This window comes from Salvelinus namaycush, chromosome 37 (genome assembly GCF_016432855.1).
Source record: "Salvelinus namaycush isolate Seneca chromosome 37, SaNama_1.0, whole genome shotgun sequence".
NCBI classification, from domain to species: domain Eukaryota; kingdom Metazoa; phylum Chordata; class Actinopteri; order Salmoniformes; family Salmonidae; genus Salvelinus; species Salvelinus namaycush.
In genome coordinates this window covers 17,523,683-17,544,837 of record NC_052343.1, presented here as the reverse complement: position 1 = coordinate 17,544,837, position 21,155 = coordinate 17,523,683, and the positions used below count along the sequence as shown (strand labels likewise).

Sequence of the window (21,155 nt, the reverse complement as noted above, 5' to 3'; positions counted from 1 at the left end):
CAAACCTGACTCCGTTACAACAGCTCTGTCAGGAGGAATGGGCCAAAATTCACCCAACTTATTGTGGGAAGCTTGTGGAAGTCTACCCGAAACGTTTGACCCAAGTTAAACAATTTAAAGGCAATGCTACCAAAAACGAATTGAGTGTACGTAAACTTCTGACCCACTGGGAATGTGATGAAAGAAATAAACGCTGAAATAAATAATTCTCTCTATTATTATTCTGCATTTCACATTCTTGAAATAAAGTGGTGATCCTAACTAACATAAGACAGGGAATATTTACTAGAATTAAATGTCAGGAATTGTGAAAAACTGAGTTTTAATGTATTTGGCTAAGGTGTATGTAAACTTCCGACTTCAACGGTATTTAATCTGTAGCCTGATAAACTGCATGCTTTCCGGAGTTGTAATGGGAGGACCACACACCATCGTGATGGTTATTGTATCGATATTTGCGCATTAAGGCGTTTATTTTAGACGCAAAAAAAGATCTCACCTTGTCTAGCATGTTTCGTCAACATTTGAAAGTTTAGCTTCAAATGTGCAGTTTCTATCAAACCTGTCATAACACTTTTTATCCAACATATATATTACTCCCATAAAAATGTTGGATGGAAACCTGGTTCATGAGGAAACTAAAAATGCACAGGTTAATAATGCAAGCTATTTAAAATGTTTAAAATGCACCATACTGTTTAAATGTACCTTTTCATTTGTTTATGCTCAAAAAAGTTTCTACATTTGAAATGTTCTGTTGATTTGTTTGTTTCCTTTTCTGTTGTTTTAGCCTCATCTCCTTTTCTTTCATTGTATGTACTTGGTATAATGTTATTTTTATGAATGTGTTTTGTGAGTGTTTGTAAAGTACTTAGGTTCTGCAAGTTTACCAATGTTATATCAAAACTTGTGACTGCAATTGTTCACCTGGATCAAATAAATGTTTATAATGTTATGTTCTTCAGTACATATCTACAGTATTAATGAAAGCCCTGATGTAAAATTCCCGGTTTAGGAATAATTTCTTGACGAACTCAAAAAAAGAGATCTAAGATCTATTAAAGTTCAAGTTGTCTATTATGCTGATGTTTCCTCTTGTGTGACTGAGTCAATATTTCTATAAGTAAGGGAACTGGTGAATAATACCTGTTTAGGTGAATAATGCATGTCATGTTTGCATAATATACCTGTTTCCTTTTTGTGTCATAACTGCTGATGATATAAATGAATGAGGAAACAAGTAGAAGATAAGTATTCATCTCCCACACACACACACCAACAAGGCACTCTGACAACCCACAAGGTAAGATCATGTGTTTTACAAATTGATGTTAAACCTGTTGCAATGCTAATAACATCACCTTGATCTAAATAAAATGGTCTGCTTATTAGCATACAGGGCAAATGTTTTTCATCAAAGCTATGATAAATGGTATATTACTGTTCTGCTCAGTAACATACAGGGCAGAAGTTTTTCATATGCATTAAAAAAGTTAATTCAGACAAAATAACCATTTTTTAATTCTTACCAGATGGAGAAATTCCTACTAGTAATTGTGGTGATTACAACATGCTGTGCTGTATCTCAAGGTAAGATAGTCACTGTGATAACTGCAATGAAATATGACAGTAAATAGTAGAAAGTGAAACTTATTCTTGTCACGTTCTGACCATAGTTCTTGTGTGTTTTGCTTGTTTTAGTGTTGGTCAGGACGTGAGCTGGGTGGGCATTCTATGTTGTGTGTCTAGTTTGTCTGTTTCTATGTTTGGCCTAATATGGTTCTCAATCAGAGGCAGGTGTTTTGTGTTGTCTCTGATTGGGAATCATATATAGGTGGCTTGTTTTGTGTTGGGGTTTGTGGGTGGTTGTTTCCTGTCTTTGTGTTTTCTCTGCACCAGATAGGGCTGTATCGGTTTGCCACATTTGTTATTTTGTATCGTGTTCACTGTTTATCGTGTTATTAAACATGTTGAGCACTGGCTACGCTGCGTGTTGGTCCGATCCCTGTTACACCCTCTCTTCTCGTGAAGAGAGGGAAGGCTGCCGTTACAGAACCACCCACCAATCTCGGACCAAGCAGCGTAGCAACGGGCAGCAGCGGCAGCCGCAGCAGCAGCGGTACCAGGAGGAATGGACTTGGGAAGAGGTGTTGGACGGAAAGGGTTGCTACACATGGGAGGAGATCCTGGCTGGTAAGGATCGCCTTCCATGGGAACAGGTGGAGGCAGCTAGGAGAGCGGAAGCAGCCGCGAAGGGGAACCGGTGTTATGAGGGAACACGGCTGGCCAGGAAGCCCGAGAAGAAACCCCAAAAATTTCTTGGGGGGGCTAAAGGGGAGTGTGGCGAAGTCAGGTAGGAGAACTGCACCAACTTCCCGGGCTTGCCGTGGAGAGCGAGAGTACGGGCAGACACCGTGTTGTGCGGAAAGGCGCACGGTGTCTCCTGTACGTGTGTATAGCCCGGTGCGGTACATCCTAGCTCCTCGTATCGGCCGGGCTAGAGTGGGCATCGAGCCAGGTGCCATGAAGCCGGCTCAACATATCTGGTCTCCAGTACGTCTCCTCGGGCCGGTGTACATGGCACCAGCCTTACGCATGGTGTCCCCGGTTCGCTAGCACAGCCCAGTGCGGGATACCTCGCCGCACTGGCCTGGCTACGGGGAGCATTAAACCAGGTAAGGTTGGGCAGGCTCGGTGCTTAAGAGCTCCTGTACGCCTTCACGGTCCGGTATAACCGGCGCCACCTCCTCGCCCCAGCCCAGTAACACCAGTGCCTACACCACGCACTAGGCTTCCTGTGCGTCTCCAGAACTCTGTTCCTCCTCCACGCACTCTCCCTGTGGTGCGTGTCTCCAGCCCGGTACCACCAGTTCCGGCACCACGCACCAAGCTTACTGTGCGTATCCAGAGCCCTGTACGCACTGTTCCTTCTCCCCGCACTCGCCCTGAGGTGCGTGCCCTCAGCCCGGTACCACCAGTGCCGGTACCATGCACCAGGTGTATAGTGCGCCTCGAGAGTACAGTGTGCCCTGTTCCTGCTCCCCGCACTAGCCTTGAGGTGCGTGTCTACAAACCGGTACCACCAGTTCCGGCAACACGCACCAGGCCTACTGTGCGCCTCAGCAGGTCTGAGCTGCCTGCCTGCCCAGCGCCTTCTGAGCTGCCTGCCTGCCCAGCGCCGTCTGAGCTGCCTGCCTGCCCAGCGCCATCTGAGCCATCCGTCTGCCCAGCGCCATCTGAGCCATCCGTCTGCCCAGCGCCATCTGAGCCGCCCGTCTGTCCCGAGCCATTAGAACCGTCCGTCAGTCAGGAGCCGCTAGAGCCGTCCGTCAGTCAGGAGCCGTCCGTCAGTCAGGAGCCGTCCGTCAGTCAGGAGCCGCCCGCCAGTCATGAGCCGCCCTCCAGTCATGAGCCGCCCTCCAGTCGTGAGCCGCCTTCCAGTCGTGAGCTGCCTTCCAGTCGTGAGCTGCCACTCAGTCCGGAGCTGCCATTCGTCCGGAGCTACCTCTCTGTCCTGAGCTACCTCTCTGTCCTAAGCTACCTCTCGGTTCGGAGCTGTCTCCTCAGTCTGATGGGGCCCTTTGTGAGGGTTCCTAGGCCAAGGTCGGCGGCGAGGGTCGCCACTCAAAGGACGCTAAGGAGGGGGACAAAGACAATGGTGGAGTGGTGTCCTCGTCCAGCGCCGGAGCCGCCACCGCGGACAGATGCCCACCCAGACCCTCCCCTAGAGTTTTAGGGGGTGCGTTCAGAGTCTGCACCTCAGGAGGGGGGTACTGTCACGTTCTGACCATAGTTCTTGTGTGTTTTGCTTGTTTTAGTGTTGGTCAGGACGTGAGCTGGGTGGGCATTCTATGTTGTGTGTCTAGTTTGTCTGTTTCTATGTTTGGCCTAATATAGTTCTCAATCAGAGGCAGGTGTTTTGTGTTGTCTCTGATTGGGAATCATATATAGGTGGCTTGTTTTGTGTTGGGGTTTGTGGGTGGTTGTTTCCTGTCTTTGTGTTTCTCTGCACCAGATAGGGCTGTATCGGTTTGCCACATTTGTTATTTTGTATCGTGTTAAGTGTTCACTGTTTATCGTGTTATTAAACATGTTGAGCACTGCCTACGCTGCGTGTTGGTCCGATCCCTGTTACACCCTCTCTTCTCGTGAAGAGAGGGAAGGCTGCCGTTACAATTCTGTTTTGTGTTTGCTCACTACTATTTTAACTTTTGCTAGAGTACACAATTTGCACCTGTTTATTTTCCAAGTCAAACTAAATGTAAGCTGAATAATGCACATAGTCTTTCCTGCTTGAAAATAAAGCATCCAACATTGAAAAGAACTAGAAAGCATTCCATTACAGAACACAACATGTTGTTGTTTCCTGTTTCAGGATCAGGATTGGTTCAGCGGTCGTTTCAACCAGCATTAGTCATTTGTTGGCCTGCTGACGGACGTCCACATTTGGGACTACGTGCTGTCTCCCTGTGAGATCCAGAGGAGCACCAACCAGATGAACTTGACCACCGGCGACATACTCAACTGGAAGGCCTTGGACTTCCAGACTAAGGCAGAACAGGCAATCAGACTGTAACCATTATCACTCAAACAAATTACAATCAAGTATCTTTTATGCTATCTGGTAACTTTCTATAATTGTGTAATTGAAAAGGCCATGTCACTAGATGTCTTTCAGCTGACAGTATACCATCAGAAACTGACAATGTAAATAAACGTTGAGCTTACAGTACGTACTGTGTCGGTTGCGTAATTTAGCTCTCAGTGGTTCTTTCATGCTAGGATAAATCAGAGGTGATTTGATGATGTTGAAATGGCGATGGAATAATGGAGGCAGCTCCTGTTTTCTTTGCGACTTGCGGTAGAACCACTTTCCGTGGTTGTAAATCAATGATTGTTTATTAGTCCGAAAACATTAACTTGCTTGACCATGCTGTAGGTCATGTAACTGTTTGTTACATGCAATATGTTTTGTGGACTTCACTGGACAGAGGTTGCTCTCCGGTGTTGTGATGAAAAAAAGGTGTGGTTGAATATTCTTCTGCCACTGTGTCTTCATATTGTCTCGGACTTGTATATCACGGTCACAAGGCATATGAACTAACAGTTTATAGAGCAAACAATGAAATTATCACAACACATAGGTTGTGATATGGCTATATTTTACTGGCTTAGCTTCCCCAGTGATTTTACCCACACACCGCTGCTGATTTACTGTAAACTAAGAAAACTTTTAAAATAAAGGAGCTCTAGGAGCTCAGATGCAAAAATATTTACGTCCAACGTTTCGACAGACAAGCTGTCTTCATCAGGGTATATACATTAATATTTTTGCATCTGAGCTCCTAGAGTGTGCGGCTCTCCTTTATTTTGTTAATTAAGTGTTCCACTCCGCTAGCCAGCACCTCGCCTAAATAGGTATGCATTTCTTTCGTCTCTAGATTACTGTAAACTAAGCCCAGTCTTAAGTTTGGGTAGACTAATTCTACTGTGCTCTGACCCCACCTCAATCATTTGGATTGTTCTTGCTTTCATGAAACCAGTGTTTCAAGATACTGTTCATGGTGATGTGACACAGTTCTTCTGGTATTTCACATTCTGTGCTTTTTGAAGTTACAAGCTTATTGTTGCACACAATGGAATGTTGTCACATCTTTGAACAAAAGACATCTGATGTAAGGTAGTATTACAACAAACCAAAGTGCATCTGCTGTTGTGTTATTGTCATGAACTGTGGACCTGTGCTTGTGTGAACACAGAAAGACCACAGTGATCTGGCGTCTCTCCAGGTCTGGTATTCCACTATTATCTAACCTCCCTGCTTCCCAGAAACCACTGGCCTCTCCTCAGAGACACTGCAGAGTGAGTGCCATGGGTTTCCTTCCCACACACAAACACACACACACACACACACACACACACACACACACACACACACACACACACACACACACACACACACACACACACACACACACACACACACACACACAAGCAAATGCACAAGCAAAAACCCTCCTCTTCCAACGTAGTTTCCAGCTTGGCAGTGAGACTACTCCCTTCCCTCCTCCCTCCAGGAGCATGCCCAGACACAAATCGAGACTTAGTCAGTAGTGTCTCAGTCAGACTTTCATCTAGAAAACTCAGAGGAGCTGCTCCAACTCTGAAGACTATTGTTTTGGGACATGTAATGCAGAAAACATTTCATGTCCTAGCATTTATTGACAGTGCTCTGTCTGGATTATAAGACTCCGTCTAGAGGAGGTGTCTGCTGAAGAACTTAACAAAGTGAAAGGGACGTTCATCCTGCAAGCTCCATTCATGTGGATGTACTTTTTCTGTGATTGCAACTTCAGGAAGTTATTTTAAATTCTCTGGTCTTTCTGACACTTTCTGTTGACTATCTACGACTCGAGGAGATCTTTGTCTGTCTCTGTTCAGGCATGACGGGTCAGGAGAGGAGTGAGGAGAAGAGTGAATGTGTGTCCCTGTCTCCGATGAGGGAGGCTGTCCCTGCCCCACCTGAGTGTGAGAGGGTGTGTGTGTTTGGGACGGGGGACCTGGGGCGCTCTCTGGGCCTGCGTCTGCTGCAGGCGGGGTACGGTGTGGTGTTCGGCAGCCGACGGCCCCACAGCAGCAGCACCCTCATACCCCACGGAGCACAGGTACGAAATAAAATAGATCTGGTGACGTGTTTTTACTGTGTTGTAAATGTATTTCAATATATTTATTTATGTTTGAAGGAGTACATGTGAATATAATGTATGTGTGTTTATGTGTGTATCAATATGTTGATGATGTATATGCAGGTCCAGGGTCATGCTGCAGCTGCTCAGTCAGCCCTTATGATCTTCATCGCTGTCCAGAGAGAACATTACGACTTCCTGGTACCACTGGCCAATCAGCTAAAGGGGAAGGTAGCATTTATGTTTTATTAGTTCTGCCATATGTATGAATGTCTGTTTTGCCAGCATGTAACTGTAAAGTTGCCGAATATAATGTATGTCCCAGCGTATTTAGCTAGTATATTCTATGTCCCAATGTATTTCAAATCAAATTTTTATTAGTCACATACACATGTTTAGCAGATGTTATTGCGAGTCGAGCGACATGCTTGTTTATTTAGCCAATATATTGTATGTACCAGTGTATTTAGCCAATAGAATGTGAATTCCAGTGTTTTTGGCAAATATAAAGTATGAATCAGTGTATTTGATTCCATGTTGAATTGCAGGTGTTGGTGGATGTCAGTAACAACCTGAGGAAGAATCAGTACCCAGAGGCCAACGCAGAATACCTGCAAAGGTGAGAGCTATACAGTAGATGTTGTTATTATGTGTATGTCTTTTGTAAATTAGGAATGTTTTTATATGTTGCTGTGTATGTTGATGTAATGTAAATGTGGTTATATGTACATGAACAGTCTGGTCCCTGGAGCTGAGGTGGTTAAAGGCTTCAACACCCTGTCTGCCTGGAGTCTGCAGAATGGACCTTCAGATGCCAACAGACAGGTACACACACCGAGGTTCAAGCCATGCCCATGAAACCAATTGGCTACTAGATTCAAGTCTATATACACTACATGTGTAGTGTGTACACTACATGTGTACAAAGGTATGTGGACACCTGCTCGTCGAACATCTCATTCCAAAATAATGGGCATTAATATGGAGTTGGTCCCCCCTTTGCTGCTATTACAGCCCCCACTCTTCTGGAAAGGCTTTCCACTATGATGGAACATTGTTGCGGGGACTAGCTTCCATTCAGCCACAAGAGCAGTAGTGAGGCTCTCTGTCAGTGTTCCAATTCACTCAAAAGGCTTTGTATTCAGGACACAAAGTTTGTTTCTTTGCCACATTTTTTTGCAGTTTTACTTTAGTGCCTTATTACAAACAGGATGCATGTTTTGGTATATTTTTGAAAGCAGACTGAACCAGGTTTTCCTCTATGATTTTGCCTGTGCTTAGCTCTATTCTGTTTCTTTTTTTATCTTAAAAAAAAACTCCCTAGTCCTTGCCAATGACAAGCATACAGCCACCACCATGCTTGAAAATATGAAGAGTGGTACTCTTCAGTGATGTGTTGTGTTGGATTTGCCCCAAACACAACGCTTTGTATTCAGGACACAAAGTTTGTAGCTAACCAACCAGGTAGCTAACCAACCAGGTTCAATGTTATCTAGCTAGCTAATGTTAGGCTATAACTAGCAATGCAAATGGCTCGGAGATACAGATAATATTACTACACAGATCATACACGTAACGTTAGTAAGCTAGCCAGCCAGCTAGCTAGCTAAATATACGCTTTCATTTGAAATGAAAACGACTTTCTGACAAAATTACAAACGTATAATATCTGAAAATGTAGCTAGCTAGACTATCTTACCCGTATATTTGGATAGACACTTCTCCCTCTCTGTCACGGATACCATGGTTGTCCTTAGTTTGAAGATGTGTTTTATATGTGTTCTCTTTTCGACTCCCTCTGCATATTTGCAATCAAATGCCAGAATTCCCTCCATCTCATTAGCTATCATAATCTAATTCCACCGGCATTCCACTGATTTCAAAAACACTTTTGCAGTTCTACATGTACTACGTGATATCTTTTAAAAAAGCCACATTAGAAAGGATTACCTACACAAAGTGACCAGATCATGTTATAGACAGAAGCGTGCTATATGGCAACCAATCAGAATAATGGATGGGCATGTCCAGCCCATCCATTATCTCAGCCAATCATGGCTAGCGGGAAGGTTCCTAACTTTTTCCGTAAATAAATCAACTAGGCAATTTTATTTGTAGTTACTGATGGCATACACGTTTTTTATTAAGGCACATGAAAGTTCACATGTTCCAGAAGGCATTTCTGCCAAAAAAAGCATTTGGATTTTAAAAATTATATTCAAATGTCTCTCCTGTGAAGTAGTGACGCGCAACATACGCCTAGTGTCCTGAAATGAGTCAAAAATGTAACAGTGGGTTTGAAGAACTTTTCTGCATATGCTTGTGTTTTTCAATGCCAAATCCACAACTGGTGTGCTCAGCCTTGATTTGTTCTTATGTAGCAACATTGGATAAAAGCAGAGACACAGAGCTACACAAGGGGATATAATATACTGCATTTGAGGAACAATGGGAAAGTAATTCTGCTTTGAAAGTTGATAAACTTGTAACCTCACTTTTGAGGAATTGGCCTTTGAATGTTTTGGTACATACTGGAGAGCTCTAGTTGAGGTTTGCCTAGTTAAATAAAGGTTTAAAAATACTGGAGGACTCTTCTTTGTCTACACCCATTCAGCATCTTTCACACCCTCTTAAGCTTTAGCTCCACCCATCTCTTTAAGGGTTGATCTGAGCGTTCTGTCCAAACAACAGCAGTCAAGCACCCAAGCTAACTGGCTAACAGTTGTCGCAGTGACATTCTATTAAAATTGACACTTGCATAGTGGAGTCTTTTGTTAACTTCTTATGGCTGCAGCCCGACGTCGGTACACTTATGACAACAGCCAGCTCAAAGTGCAGGGCGCGAAATTCAAAAGATTTTTTTTAAAATATTTAACTTTCACACATTAACAAGTCCAATACAACATATGAAAGGTACACATCTTGTGAATCCAGCCAACATGTCCGATTTTTAAAATGTTTTACAGGGAAGACACAATATGTAAATCTATTAGCTAACCACGTTAGCAAAAGACACCACTTTTTTTTACTCCATCAGTTTTTTACTCCATCAGTAGCTATCACAAATTCGACCAAATAAAGATATAAATAGCCACTAACCAAGAAACAACTTCATCAGATGACAGTCTGATAACATATTTATTGTATAGCATATGTTTTGTTAGAAAAATGTGCATATTTCAGGTATAAATCATAGTTTACATTGCAGCTACAGTCAGAAATTGCACCGAAAGCAGACAGAAAAATTACAGACACCAACGCCAAATAACTAAATACTCATCATAAAACATTTCTGAAAAATACATAGTGTACAGCAATTGAAAGACAGGCATCTTGTGATTCCAGACAATATTTCCGATTTATCAAGTGTTTTACAGCGAAAACACAATATAGCGTTATATTAGCTTAGCACAATAGCAAACATAACAACAGCATTGATTCAAGGCAAAAATAGCGATAACGTAGAAACCACCAAAATATATGAATTTTTTCACTAACCTTCTCAGAATTCTTCAGATGACAGTCCTGTAACATCATATTACACAATGCATATAGAGTTTGTTCGAAAATGTGCATATTTAGCAGCACAAATCGTGCTTATACAATGAAAATAGTGTCCAAATACTCAAGCAATCTGTCCGGCGCCATCTTGGAAAGGCCCCTATTCTTATCGAAAACTATTCATAAACTTGACTAAAAAAATACAGGTTGGACAGCAATTGAAAGACAAATTAGTTCTTAATGCAATCGCTGAATTACATTTTTAAAATTAACGTTACTGCGCAATACAGGGTGCGATAAAGCAAGGCTACACTGCAAGTAATGGCGTCTTATGCATTTTACTTTTTCCAACAGAACAATGAATTATCAGCATAAATAGTTCTTACTTTTTGATGAATTCCCATCAGAATCTTGGGAAAGGTGTCCTTTGTCCAAAAGAATCGTTGCTAGGTTGGAGAACGTCGTCTTCAACGTTGCAATTAGCAGTAAACAATATCCATGTGGGCCAGAGATACCCAACTTCCTACAACGTCACGAAAATAAATACCCGAAAATCGCAATATACTGACATAAACTGATATAATTCGGTTTAAAATAACAACATTACGATGTCTTTAACACCTATATCGAATAAAAACAGAGCTGGATATATCTAGGAGCTAAAACAGGAGCTTCTAACATGACATGCCAAGACCCTCCCTGCGTCAGAGCGAAAGTGGAAAGATGGGACACTTCGATTCCAAGCAATTTATAACCTTTGGGAACTACGTAGAAACTCCATTTCAAGTCTCCCTATTCGCTGACACCCAGGGGAAGGCGTATGCAGTGCATCTCAACCAATAGAGGACAGGCAAATTAATACACAGGTCTCAGAACAGCCAGCAAAATTCTGCATTCTGACATACACATAGGAAAATTGCTCTAAGTCCAGTTCTGTTTCACCCACAGACATAATTCAAACGGTTTTAGAAACTAGAGAGTGTTTTCTATCCAATAGTAATAATAATATGCATATTGTACGAGCAAGAATTGAGTACGAGGCCGTTTGAAATGGGCACCTTTTATCTGGCAACTCAATACTGCCCCTGCAGCCCAAACAGGTTAAGACATGTAGCTAGCTAGCTAACCAACCAGGTTCAATGTTAGCGAGCTAACATTAGGCTATAACAAGCAAAGCAAATTGCTCTGAGAGGAATAATAAGATCATCCACATAATGTTAGGTAGCGATCCAGCCAGGATCTAGCTAACAGTATACTTTAACTTGAAATGAAAAGACTTTATGTAAAAATTAGACACGTGTAATATCTGAAAATGTAGCTAGCTAGACTATCTTACCTATGGTCTAAAATCGGAGTAGATTGCCAGAGCGAATTTACCAGCTACTTCTATCAGCAGTTGTCGCAGTGACATTCTATTGAAATGGATACTTGCATAGTGGAGTATTTTGTCAAGGCTAGCTTCTACTTGCACACAATCCCGGATCCGGGAGCACCCCCATCAGTAAAAAAGCTGACTAGCATAGCCTAGCATAGCGTCACAAGTAAATACTAGCATCTAAATATCATTAAATCACAAGTCCAAGACACCAGATGAAAGATACACATCTTGTGAATCCAGCCATCATTTCTGATTTTTAAAATGTTTTACAGGGAAGACACAATATGTAAATCTATTAGCTAACCACGATAGCAAAAGACACAACTTTTTTTCCCACCATTTTTTTCCTGCATAGGTAGCTATCACAATTTCGACCAAATAAAGATATAAATAGCCACTAACCAAGAAACAACTTCATCAGATGACAGTCTGATAACATATTTATTGTATAGCATATGTTTTGTTAGAAAAATGTGCATATTTCAGGTATAAATCATAGTTTACCATTGCAGCCACCATCACAACTCTCACCAAAGCAACTAGAATAACTACAGAGACCAACGTGAATTACCTAAATACTCATCATAAAACATTTCTGAAAAATACACAGCGTACAGCAAATGAAAGACAAAGATCTTGTGAATCCAGCCAATATTTCAGATTTTTTAAGTGTTTTACAGCGAAAACACAATATAGCATTATATTAGCTTACTACAATAGCCAACCACACAACAGCATTGATTCAGGCCAACAATAGCGATAACGTATAAACCAGCAAAAGATATTAATTTTTTCACTAACCTTCTCAAACTTCTTCAGATGACAGTCCTATAACATCATATTACACAATACATATAGAGTTTGTTCGAAAATGTGCATATTTAGCGGCACAAATCGTGGTTATACAATATGAATAGTAGCCAAAATGCAAACAAAATGTCGGGAGAAATCTTGGGAGAGGCACCTATTCTAATCGATAACTTGACTAAAAAATATAGGTTGGACAGCAAATGAAAGATACATTAGTTCTTAATGCAATCGCTGTGTTAGATTTTTAAAATTAACGTTACTACAACATACAGCGTGCGTTAAAGCGAGACCGCACCTAGATTAATGGCAGAATATGAGTTCTACATTTTTCAACAGAACAACGAATTAACATCATATATAGTTCTTACTTTTTGATGAACTCCATCAGAATCTTGGGCAAGGTGTCCTTAGTCCAAAAGAATCGTTGCTTGGTTGTAGATTGTCCTCTTCAACGTTCGAATTAGCAGTAAACATTAGCCATGTGGCAAAGACGTGTCCGACTCACTAAAACGCAGTACAAATAAATATCCGAAAATCGCAATATACCGATATAAACTGATATAACTCGGTTTAATATAACAACATTATGATGTCTTTAACACCTATATCAAATAAAAACAGAGCGGATATATCTAAGAGCTATAAAGGGAGCTTTCTATCACGACAGCCAGAGATCCTTTCTGCGTCAGAGCGAAGAGGACAAAGGGAGTACACCACGTTGCCAGGCCATTTATAAGCTCTCAGATCTGCCTAGAAACACCATTTCAATTCTCACTATTCGCTGACATCCAGGGGAAGGCGTATGCAGTGCATCTCAACCAATAGAAGACAGGCAAATTAATAAACTGACCTGAGAACAGCTTGCAGAATTCAGCATTCTCACATCCTCATAGGAAAAAAGCTCCAACTCGAGTTCTGTTTTACTCACAGATATAATTCAAACGGTTTTAGAAACTAGAGAGTGTTTTCTATCCAATAGTAATAATAATATGCATATTGTACGAGCAAGAATTGAGTACGAGGCAGTTTAATTTGGGAACGAAATTATTACAAAGTGCAAACAGCACCCCCTATTGAGAAAAGGCTAGACTAGCTTACATCATGGTTGGATGCTTCTCCCTGTCATAGATGCTTAAAGATGTAATCCGGAGACAAGTGTTTTCTCCATATCCTTAGCTATCATACTCTAATTCCACAAATTTCAAACTCTTATGCAGTTCTACTAAGCAATATATATGTTTTAAAAGCCGTGTTAGACAGGATTACCTACACATACTAACCAGCTCAAATAGACAGAAGCGTGCTATATGGCAGTCCAATCCGAACTCATCTCTCAGCATATCCAGCCCACTCGTTATCTCAGCCAATCATGGCTTGCGGGAAGGTTGCTTCCTTTTTCAGTGGCTAAACCAACTAGGCTGGTAATTTTAAAAAAAGATTTGTATTTACAGATGGCATACAAGTTTGTTATTAAGGCACATGAAAGTTCACATGCTCCAGAAGGCATTTCTGTCAATAAACGCATTTTGCTTAAAAAAAAGATTACGTTCAAATGGCTCTTGTGTGAAGTTGTGACCCTCGACATACACTAGTTTCTTGAAAAGGGTCACATTTTAGAATAAGACTCAGTGTCGTTATCCTCGCAAAGTGAGGTATTGAAAACAGGGGTGTCAATACCTTTTTTAAAGATTATTACTTGTTAAACAAAATATCTTTCACTAAGCACAAGTATTAGTATAAAATAATATAATTTCCCACATTTTTGGAACATACATTATAGCTCAGTATTTGAATGATACATTTTTTTCAGGTATTTTTGCGCATATTTATAAAGGGTGTCAATAATTTCGGACTCCACTGTATGTGCATAAATATATGTCAGGTGTATATCTGCGGAGACAGTGTGGAGGCCAAGCAGGTGGTGATGGCGGTAGCCACCATGCTGGGTCTCAGTGCCCTGGACCGGGGATCTCTCTCAGTGGCCCGGGAGCTGGAGGACTTCCCCCTGCAGCTGTTCCCCCAGTGGAGGCTCCCCCTGCGCATCGCCATCGGCCTCAGCGCTGCCTTCTTTTTCTACCTGCTGATCAGAGACATCATCTATGCATACGCCACCCAGGGCAAAGACATCTCCTTCAGAATCATGGTCTCACTGGCTAACAAGGTACTGGCCACAGGCCCTCTATGTGTTTGTGTTTGTGTTTCTGTGTGTGTTATCAGCTGTTCAAGGTGTGTGTGTGTGTGTGTGTGTGTGTGTGTGTGTGTGTTCTCGCCAGGTGTGTCCCATCGTGTCTCTGATTATGCTGTCTCTCTGTTACCTGCCTGGTGTCCTGGCTTCCTTCCTGCAGCTCTACAGAGGCACCAAGTACAGGTCAGACCTCTGTGTGTATGTGAGTGTGTTTGCATACATGTATACAATACAATGTATGTATATGTGTGTATCTACACTACATGACCAAAAGTATGTGGAAACAAGCTTGACGATCAGCTCCTTCCAAAATCATGGACATTAATATGGAGTTGGTCCACCCTATGCTACTATAACAGCCTCCACTCTTCTGGGAAGGCTTTCCATTCGATGTTGGAACATTGCTGCAGGGACTTGCTTCCATTCAGCCACAAGAGCATTAGTGAGGTCGGGCACTGATATTGGGCGATTAGGCCTGGCTAGCAGTTGGCGTTCCAATTCATCCCAAGGGTGTTCCATGGGGTTAAGATCAGTGCTCTGTGCAGGCCAGTCAAGTTCTTCTACACCAATCTCGACAAACCATTTCTGAATGGACCTCGCTTTGTGCATGGGGGCATTGTCATGCTGAAACAGGAAAGGACCTTCCCCAAACTGTTGCCACAACATTGGAAGCACAGAATCATCTAGAATGTAATTGTATGCTGTAGCGTTAAGATGTCCCTTCACTGGAACTAAGGGCCTAGCCCGAACCATGAAAAACAGCCCCAGAAAATGTTTCTTCTCCAAAAAACTTTTACAGTTGGCACTATGCAGTCGGGCAGGTAGCGTTCTCCTGGCATCCGCGAAACCCAGATTCGTCCGTCGAACTGCCAGAGAACGCGTTTCCACCGCTCCAGAGTCCAATGGTGGAGAGCTTTACACCACTCCAGCCGACGCTTGGCATTGCGCACGGTGATCTTAAGCTTGTGTGCGGCTGCTCGCTATGGAAACCCATTTCATGAAGCTCCAGACGAACAGTTATTGTGCTGACGTTGCTTTCAGAGGCAGTTTGGAACTCTGTAGTGAGTGTTGCAACCGAGGACAGACGATCTTTACGTGCCACACGCTTCAGCACTCGGCGGTCCTGATCTGTGAGCTTGTGTAGTCTACCACATCGCGGCTAAGCCGCTGTTGCTCCTAGACATTTCCACTTCACAATAACAGCACTTAACTTTGACCGGGGCAGCTCTAGCAGGGCAGACATTTTAAGAACTGACTTGTTGGAAAAGTGGCATCCTATGACAGTGCCACCTTGAAAGTCACTGAGATCTTCAGTAAGGCCATTCTACTGCCAATGTTTGTCTATGGAGATTGCATAGCTGTGTGCTCGATTTGATACACCTGTCAGCAAGGGTGTGTTTGAAATAGCCAAATCCACTAATTTGAAGGGGTGTCCACATACACTACCGGTCAAAAGTTTTAGAACACCTACTCATTCAAGGGTTTTTATTTATTTTTACTATTTTATACATTGTAAAATAATAGTGAAGACATCAAAACTATGAAATAACACATCAGGAATCATGGAGTAATCCAAAAATTGTAACCCTGACCATCTCAATTTGGTAGAGGCCAGGTCATCTGACGCAGCACTCCATCACTCTCCTTCTTGGTAAAATAGCCCTTACACAGCCTGGAGGTGTGTTGGGTCACTGCCCTGTTGAAAAACAAATGATAGTTCCACTAAGCGCAAACCAGATGGGATGGCGTATCGCTGCAGAATGCTGTGGTAGCCATGCTGGTTAAGTGTGCCTTGAATTCTAAATAAATCACTGACAGTGTCACCATCAAAGCACCCCCACACCATCACATCTCCTCCTCCATGCTTTACGGTGGGAAATACACATGCGGAGATCATCCGTTCAACCACACTGCGTCTCACAAAGACACGGCGGTTGGAAACAAAAATGCACATTTGTGGCCTGCTGGATGTCATTTTGCAGGGCTCTGGCAGTGCTCCTCCTTGCACAAAGGCGGAGGTAGCGGTCCTGCTGCTGGGTTGTTGCCCTCCTACGGCCTCCTCCACGTCTCCTGATGTACTGGCCTGTCTTCTGGTAGCGCCTCCATGCTCTGGACACTACGCTGACAGACACAGCAAAACTTCTTGCCACAGCTCGCATTGATGTGCCATCCTGGATGAGCTGCGCTACCTGAGTCACTTGTGTGGGTTGTAGACTCCGTCTCATGCTACCACTAGAGTGAAAGCACCGCCAGCATTCAAAAGTGACCAAAACATCAGCCAGGAAGCATAGGAACTGAGAAGTGGTCTGTGGTCACCACCTGCAGGTTGCCTATAATTTCCACCTTTTGTTTATTCCATTTGCACAACAGCATGTGAAATTTATTGTCAATCAGTGTTGCTTCCTAAGTGGACAGTTTGATTTCACAGAAGTGTGATTGACTTGGAGTTACATTGTGTTGTTTAAGTGTTCCCTTTATTTTTTTGAGCAGTGTATATTGTATTTTTGTTGATTATAAGTGTTTATGTATGTTTAACATCAGGCGCTTCCCTGATTGGCTGGACCGCTGGATGCTGTGCAGGAAACAGCTGGGTCTTCTGGCATTGGGGTTCGCCTTTCTGCATGTGCTCTATACACTTATCATACCCATACGGTCAGTGGAACATACACTCAAATGCACACGCATGCACGTGCACACACACACAGTGGAATGTGTCTTCCTTTGGATTTTAGTAAAGAAAGTATTGATTTTGTTCCCAGGTACTATGTGAGGTTCAAGGCCACTGAACGCACTGTCTCTGTGGTAAGAACACCTACCTAGCTGTAAGGCCAAATTAAACACTTTCAAACAGTGAACATTGGATAGACAAATAGTGTACAGATTTAAGATCTTAATTTGATCACTCTGTTGTCGCTGACAATTTTTATGCGCCGCAGGATTTACATAAATTCACACTAATACATTATATTAAAGAGATTCTCTGGAACTTTTGTATACTTTTTGGCCAGTAGCTCTGAAAGTAGCACTCACGAGCCAAAAGTGGCGAAAACGAGTACTTCGTGACACCACGTCATTGCTTTCTCTGTATCTGCTGTGGCCACTGAGCCATTGGGCCAGCCCTGCAACCTCATTGGTTAATGCTGGGCTGGCCTCTTGCTAGCTGTCACTCAAATGCGAGGGGCTGAAGCTCTTTGGCTAAAATTCAAATTGCTAGGAGGCTGGCCCACATGGGGGAAATGTAGGGAAAATGGCGATGCACAGCTTCAAGAAAACAGTCACTTTTCAAGTATTTTGTGGCTAATTATGGTAAGAAAGTAATTCTGCTCATAGATTATGAATGTATGAACTACACATTAAGACATCCAGCCCAAAGCAGGAGGTTTTAAAAAATCTAATATTATCTAGTCGCCAACGTACTCAAGCATGTCTTAACAGTATAGCACTTTTCATGTAGCCTAATTTTGGCCAGCTAATAGCCTAACCACAATCAAGTAACATTACATTGGCGAAAAAGTGTGAACGGACTAAACGTTCAAATGCTGTTGCTGAAGGATTATTTTTGCTTTGACAATACTGGTCATATTAAGATCCTACATCTGTACATTGGACACACACCTAGAGTATATAGCAGTATTCAGGCACTGGTTTTTGATTATAAACACTTGTTTGCACCTCTCTCTTGCCCCCCCCCCCCCTCTCTCTAATCTCTCTCTCTCTAATCTCTCTCTCTCTCTCTCTCTCTCTCTCTCTCTCTCTCTCTCTCTCTCTCAGATCAGAGAGAACAAGACCACTGAGTTTGACACAACGACGGCCTGGCGTGGCGACTCCTACTTATCCCTGGGAATTCTGGGATTTGGCCTGTACGTCCTGTTAGGAATCACATCTCTTCCCTCCGTCAGTAACGTTCTCAGCTGGAGGGAGTTCAGCTTCATACAGGTGGGATTACCAGGACCGAACACACTGAATACTTAGACAAGACAGTTTTACTAGCGATGGGGGAATAAATCGATACATTTACATATCGCAAAAATATTTTGTACAATATTATATTGATACTTTGACTCCAAGTATCGATTTGCCTAGGTAGCGTTAGCTAGCGCTAGTCGGCTGTGCCCTGGTATTTTTCATCCTATAGCTTGTTCTCATCTTCTTTTTAAATAGTGAGCCAATGTTTTCAGCACTTTTATTTCCATGACTGATAAAAAACTATTTTTTTCATGCTCTCTCGTCTTTCTGCAGCAGACATACCGTATCGCACCTAAGTATCGTGATAATATCGTATCATGAGGTCCCTGGCAATTCCCATCCCTAATTTGTACACTTATCTCCTTCAGTGATTCCCTTATTAACGTATTCATGCGGGGTGCAGAGCCAACATCCAGGCGAGAATGCAATAAAACTCCAGGAAAGTAATCTGATTTTCAGCAGACAAGCCAGAGGTTATGCGCTGGGATATGAAGTTGTATTCCCATCACTACAGAGAGTACACACACTCATTCATAAATGTAACTGGGTCAGGAGAACTCCGGCTCATTCTCTAATTCATTAATTTCCCTCAAATTTATGCAGTGATTTAAATGTTAAATTATTCATAAAATGTAATTTGGGAGGAATATATTACAACAGGCCAGGAGAATTCACCTAGAGAACCTGTTAGGTGTGTGTGTGTGTGTGTGTGTGTGTGTGTGTGTGTGTGTGTGTGTGTGTGTGTGTGTGTGTGTGTGTGTGTGTGTGTGTGTGTGTGTGTGTGTGTGTGTGCGCGCGCACCGCAGGGGTGGCATGCACCCCAAAAAATCTAAGGGGCACAAGGTACTTGAGGATAGCTGGGTGATGGCTAAGGCCCCCCATCTGGAAGTTGGAGCATTTTTGCATTTGTCAAACACCTGAAGCAGCTTTTTCCTGTAATCTTGAGCCATAATCATTATGCTTAATTCCATGTATCCTCCTGACTGGTGGTCCTTAAAAAAAACTAAATATTCTTCTCTGCATCTCTGCTAAAATCTGGGTAAAAGCTTGAAAGGAATGAAAGGAATGTGAGTCTTATTCAGGACATTTACTAACTGCTTTTTTCAAGTCTACCAACCTTTGCAGCAGGCATGCCAGCTAAGATAGTTATACAAGCTAGATACTTTAACTTGATTGATAGCCGAGAATGGCTTCTTGGCAGCTAGGGTGGGGAAACTTTCCAAGATAAAAACAATTAGAAATGAACTAGTTTGATGGGCAATTCACTTAGATAACAATAGAGAAAATAGACTAAAATTGACACAAAAAAGTTTAATTTCTCATCGGATGGCAAAAGGGCAGGTGCTCAAGCTCCCTTAGACCTCTATCTGTGCACGTGCCTGCATGTGTGTGTATGTGTGTGTGGTTCATGTGTTTATGTGTTCTTTTCTCCCCCACCAGTCCAAGCTGGGTCACCTGACTCTGCTGTTGTGTACGGCTCACACCTACCTGTATGGCTGGAACAAGTTCCTGAGTTCCTCCATCTACAAGTGGTACACCCCACCCGGCTACATGCTGTGTCTGGTGCTTCCCTCTGTGGTGCTGCTGCTCAAGCTGCTGCTCATCACCCCGTGTGTGGACCACACCATCACCCGCATACGCCAGGGATGGGAGAGGGGGGGCAGATCAGAGGAACCCTAAAGACAGCCAACCACTGATACCTTAGAGAACACACACACACACAGACACACAGACACACACAGACAAAATAACACCCTCAGTGTGATGATAGATTTTGTCTTCAAGGCATGAACTCTTGGTTCTTTGCTATTATACCCTCAGAGGTTGGCTACCATTCAATCATCGTTTGCCATGTTTCTGGGATCAAAAACCAGCAATACTATTTAATTGATATGCAGTCGTATTTATTTTTGTATTACACTGTAAACATTGTTGCATTTTAATGCATATATTTTTAACCATACGTAAACCAGACACTAGCTTTCACTGGTGAAAGCTCTCTCTTTCTCTTTCTCTCATATCCTCTCTCTTACTGTATATCCTCTCTCTTCTTTGACTGAATGTACAGTTATCCCCAGATGAAAACACAGGTTTCAGAGACGTATAAAAGTGTTTCAATTTATGTTTTGTGTCTGTCTGATACATCTCCAGGGGCAGGTCAGACTCATAAAAACACATCTATCAGTGTGATCCTCTCTGGGGCAGTGTTGTTATTTCCTCCAGAAAACAGACTCTCTGAATCCCAGCAACAGGCTTCCCTTTCATCACTAGATAGACAAAGTGGCCCACAGTGTCTTCTGTTATGGGGAGCACTTCCATTTGTGGTGGATATAGCTGGATGTTTGTGTAGATGCCAAATATCTAAATACATAGATGAAGAGGCAAAGCACAAAGACACACTCTCAGAAACAGCTTGTACCAACACTAAGAACACAGGAACAATGTGAAAACGATGTTGATTTAACAGTGTGTGCCCAGTGAGATCTTTTAGACATAATTGTGACAAGGTTAATTATTTGTATTGCATCAATAAAACAAATGGGTATATATTTTCTCACTTACTTACTTAATAAAATTACTACACACACAAAATATTGTGTGAAGTTCCATTAGCCTATGTGCCTATTAG

At 42.5% G+C, this 21,155-nt stretch overlaps 1 protein-coding gene across 1 annotated transcript; it reads left to right on the top strand.

Moving 5' to 3' along the window:
- Window positions 1-6,078: 6,078 nt before the first annotated feature.
- On the top strand, window positions 6,079-20,253 carry LOC120031004 (metalloreductase STEAP4-like). The gene is made up of 10 exons (XM_038976519.1): window positions 6,079-6,665; window positions 6,810-6,917; window positions 7,235-7,305; window positions 7,424-7,511; window positions 14,258-14,536; window positions 14,649-14,743; window positions 17,102-17,212; window positions 17,320-17,362; window positions 18,332-18,496; window positions 19,967-20,253. The coding sequence occupies exons 1-10, from the start codon at window positions 6,444-6,446 to the stop codon at window positions 20,204-20,206; spliced, it is 1,422 nt and encodes a 473-aa protein (XP_038832447.1). The 5' UTR covers window positions 6,079-6,443; the 3' UTR covers window positions 20,207-20,253.
- Window positions 20,254-21,155: the final 902 nt, after the last annotated feature.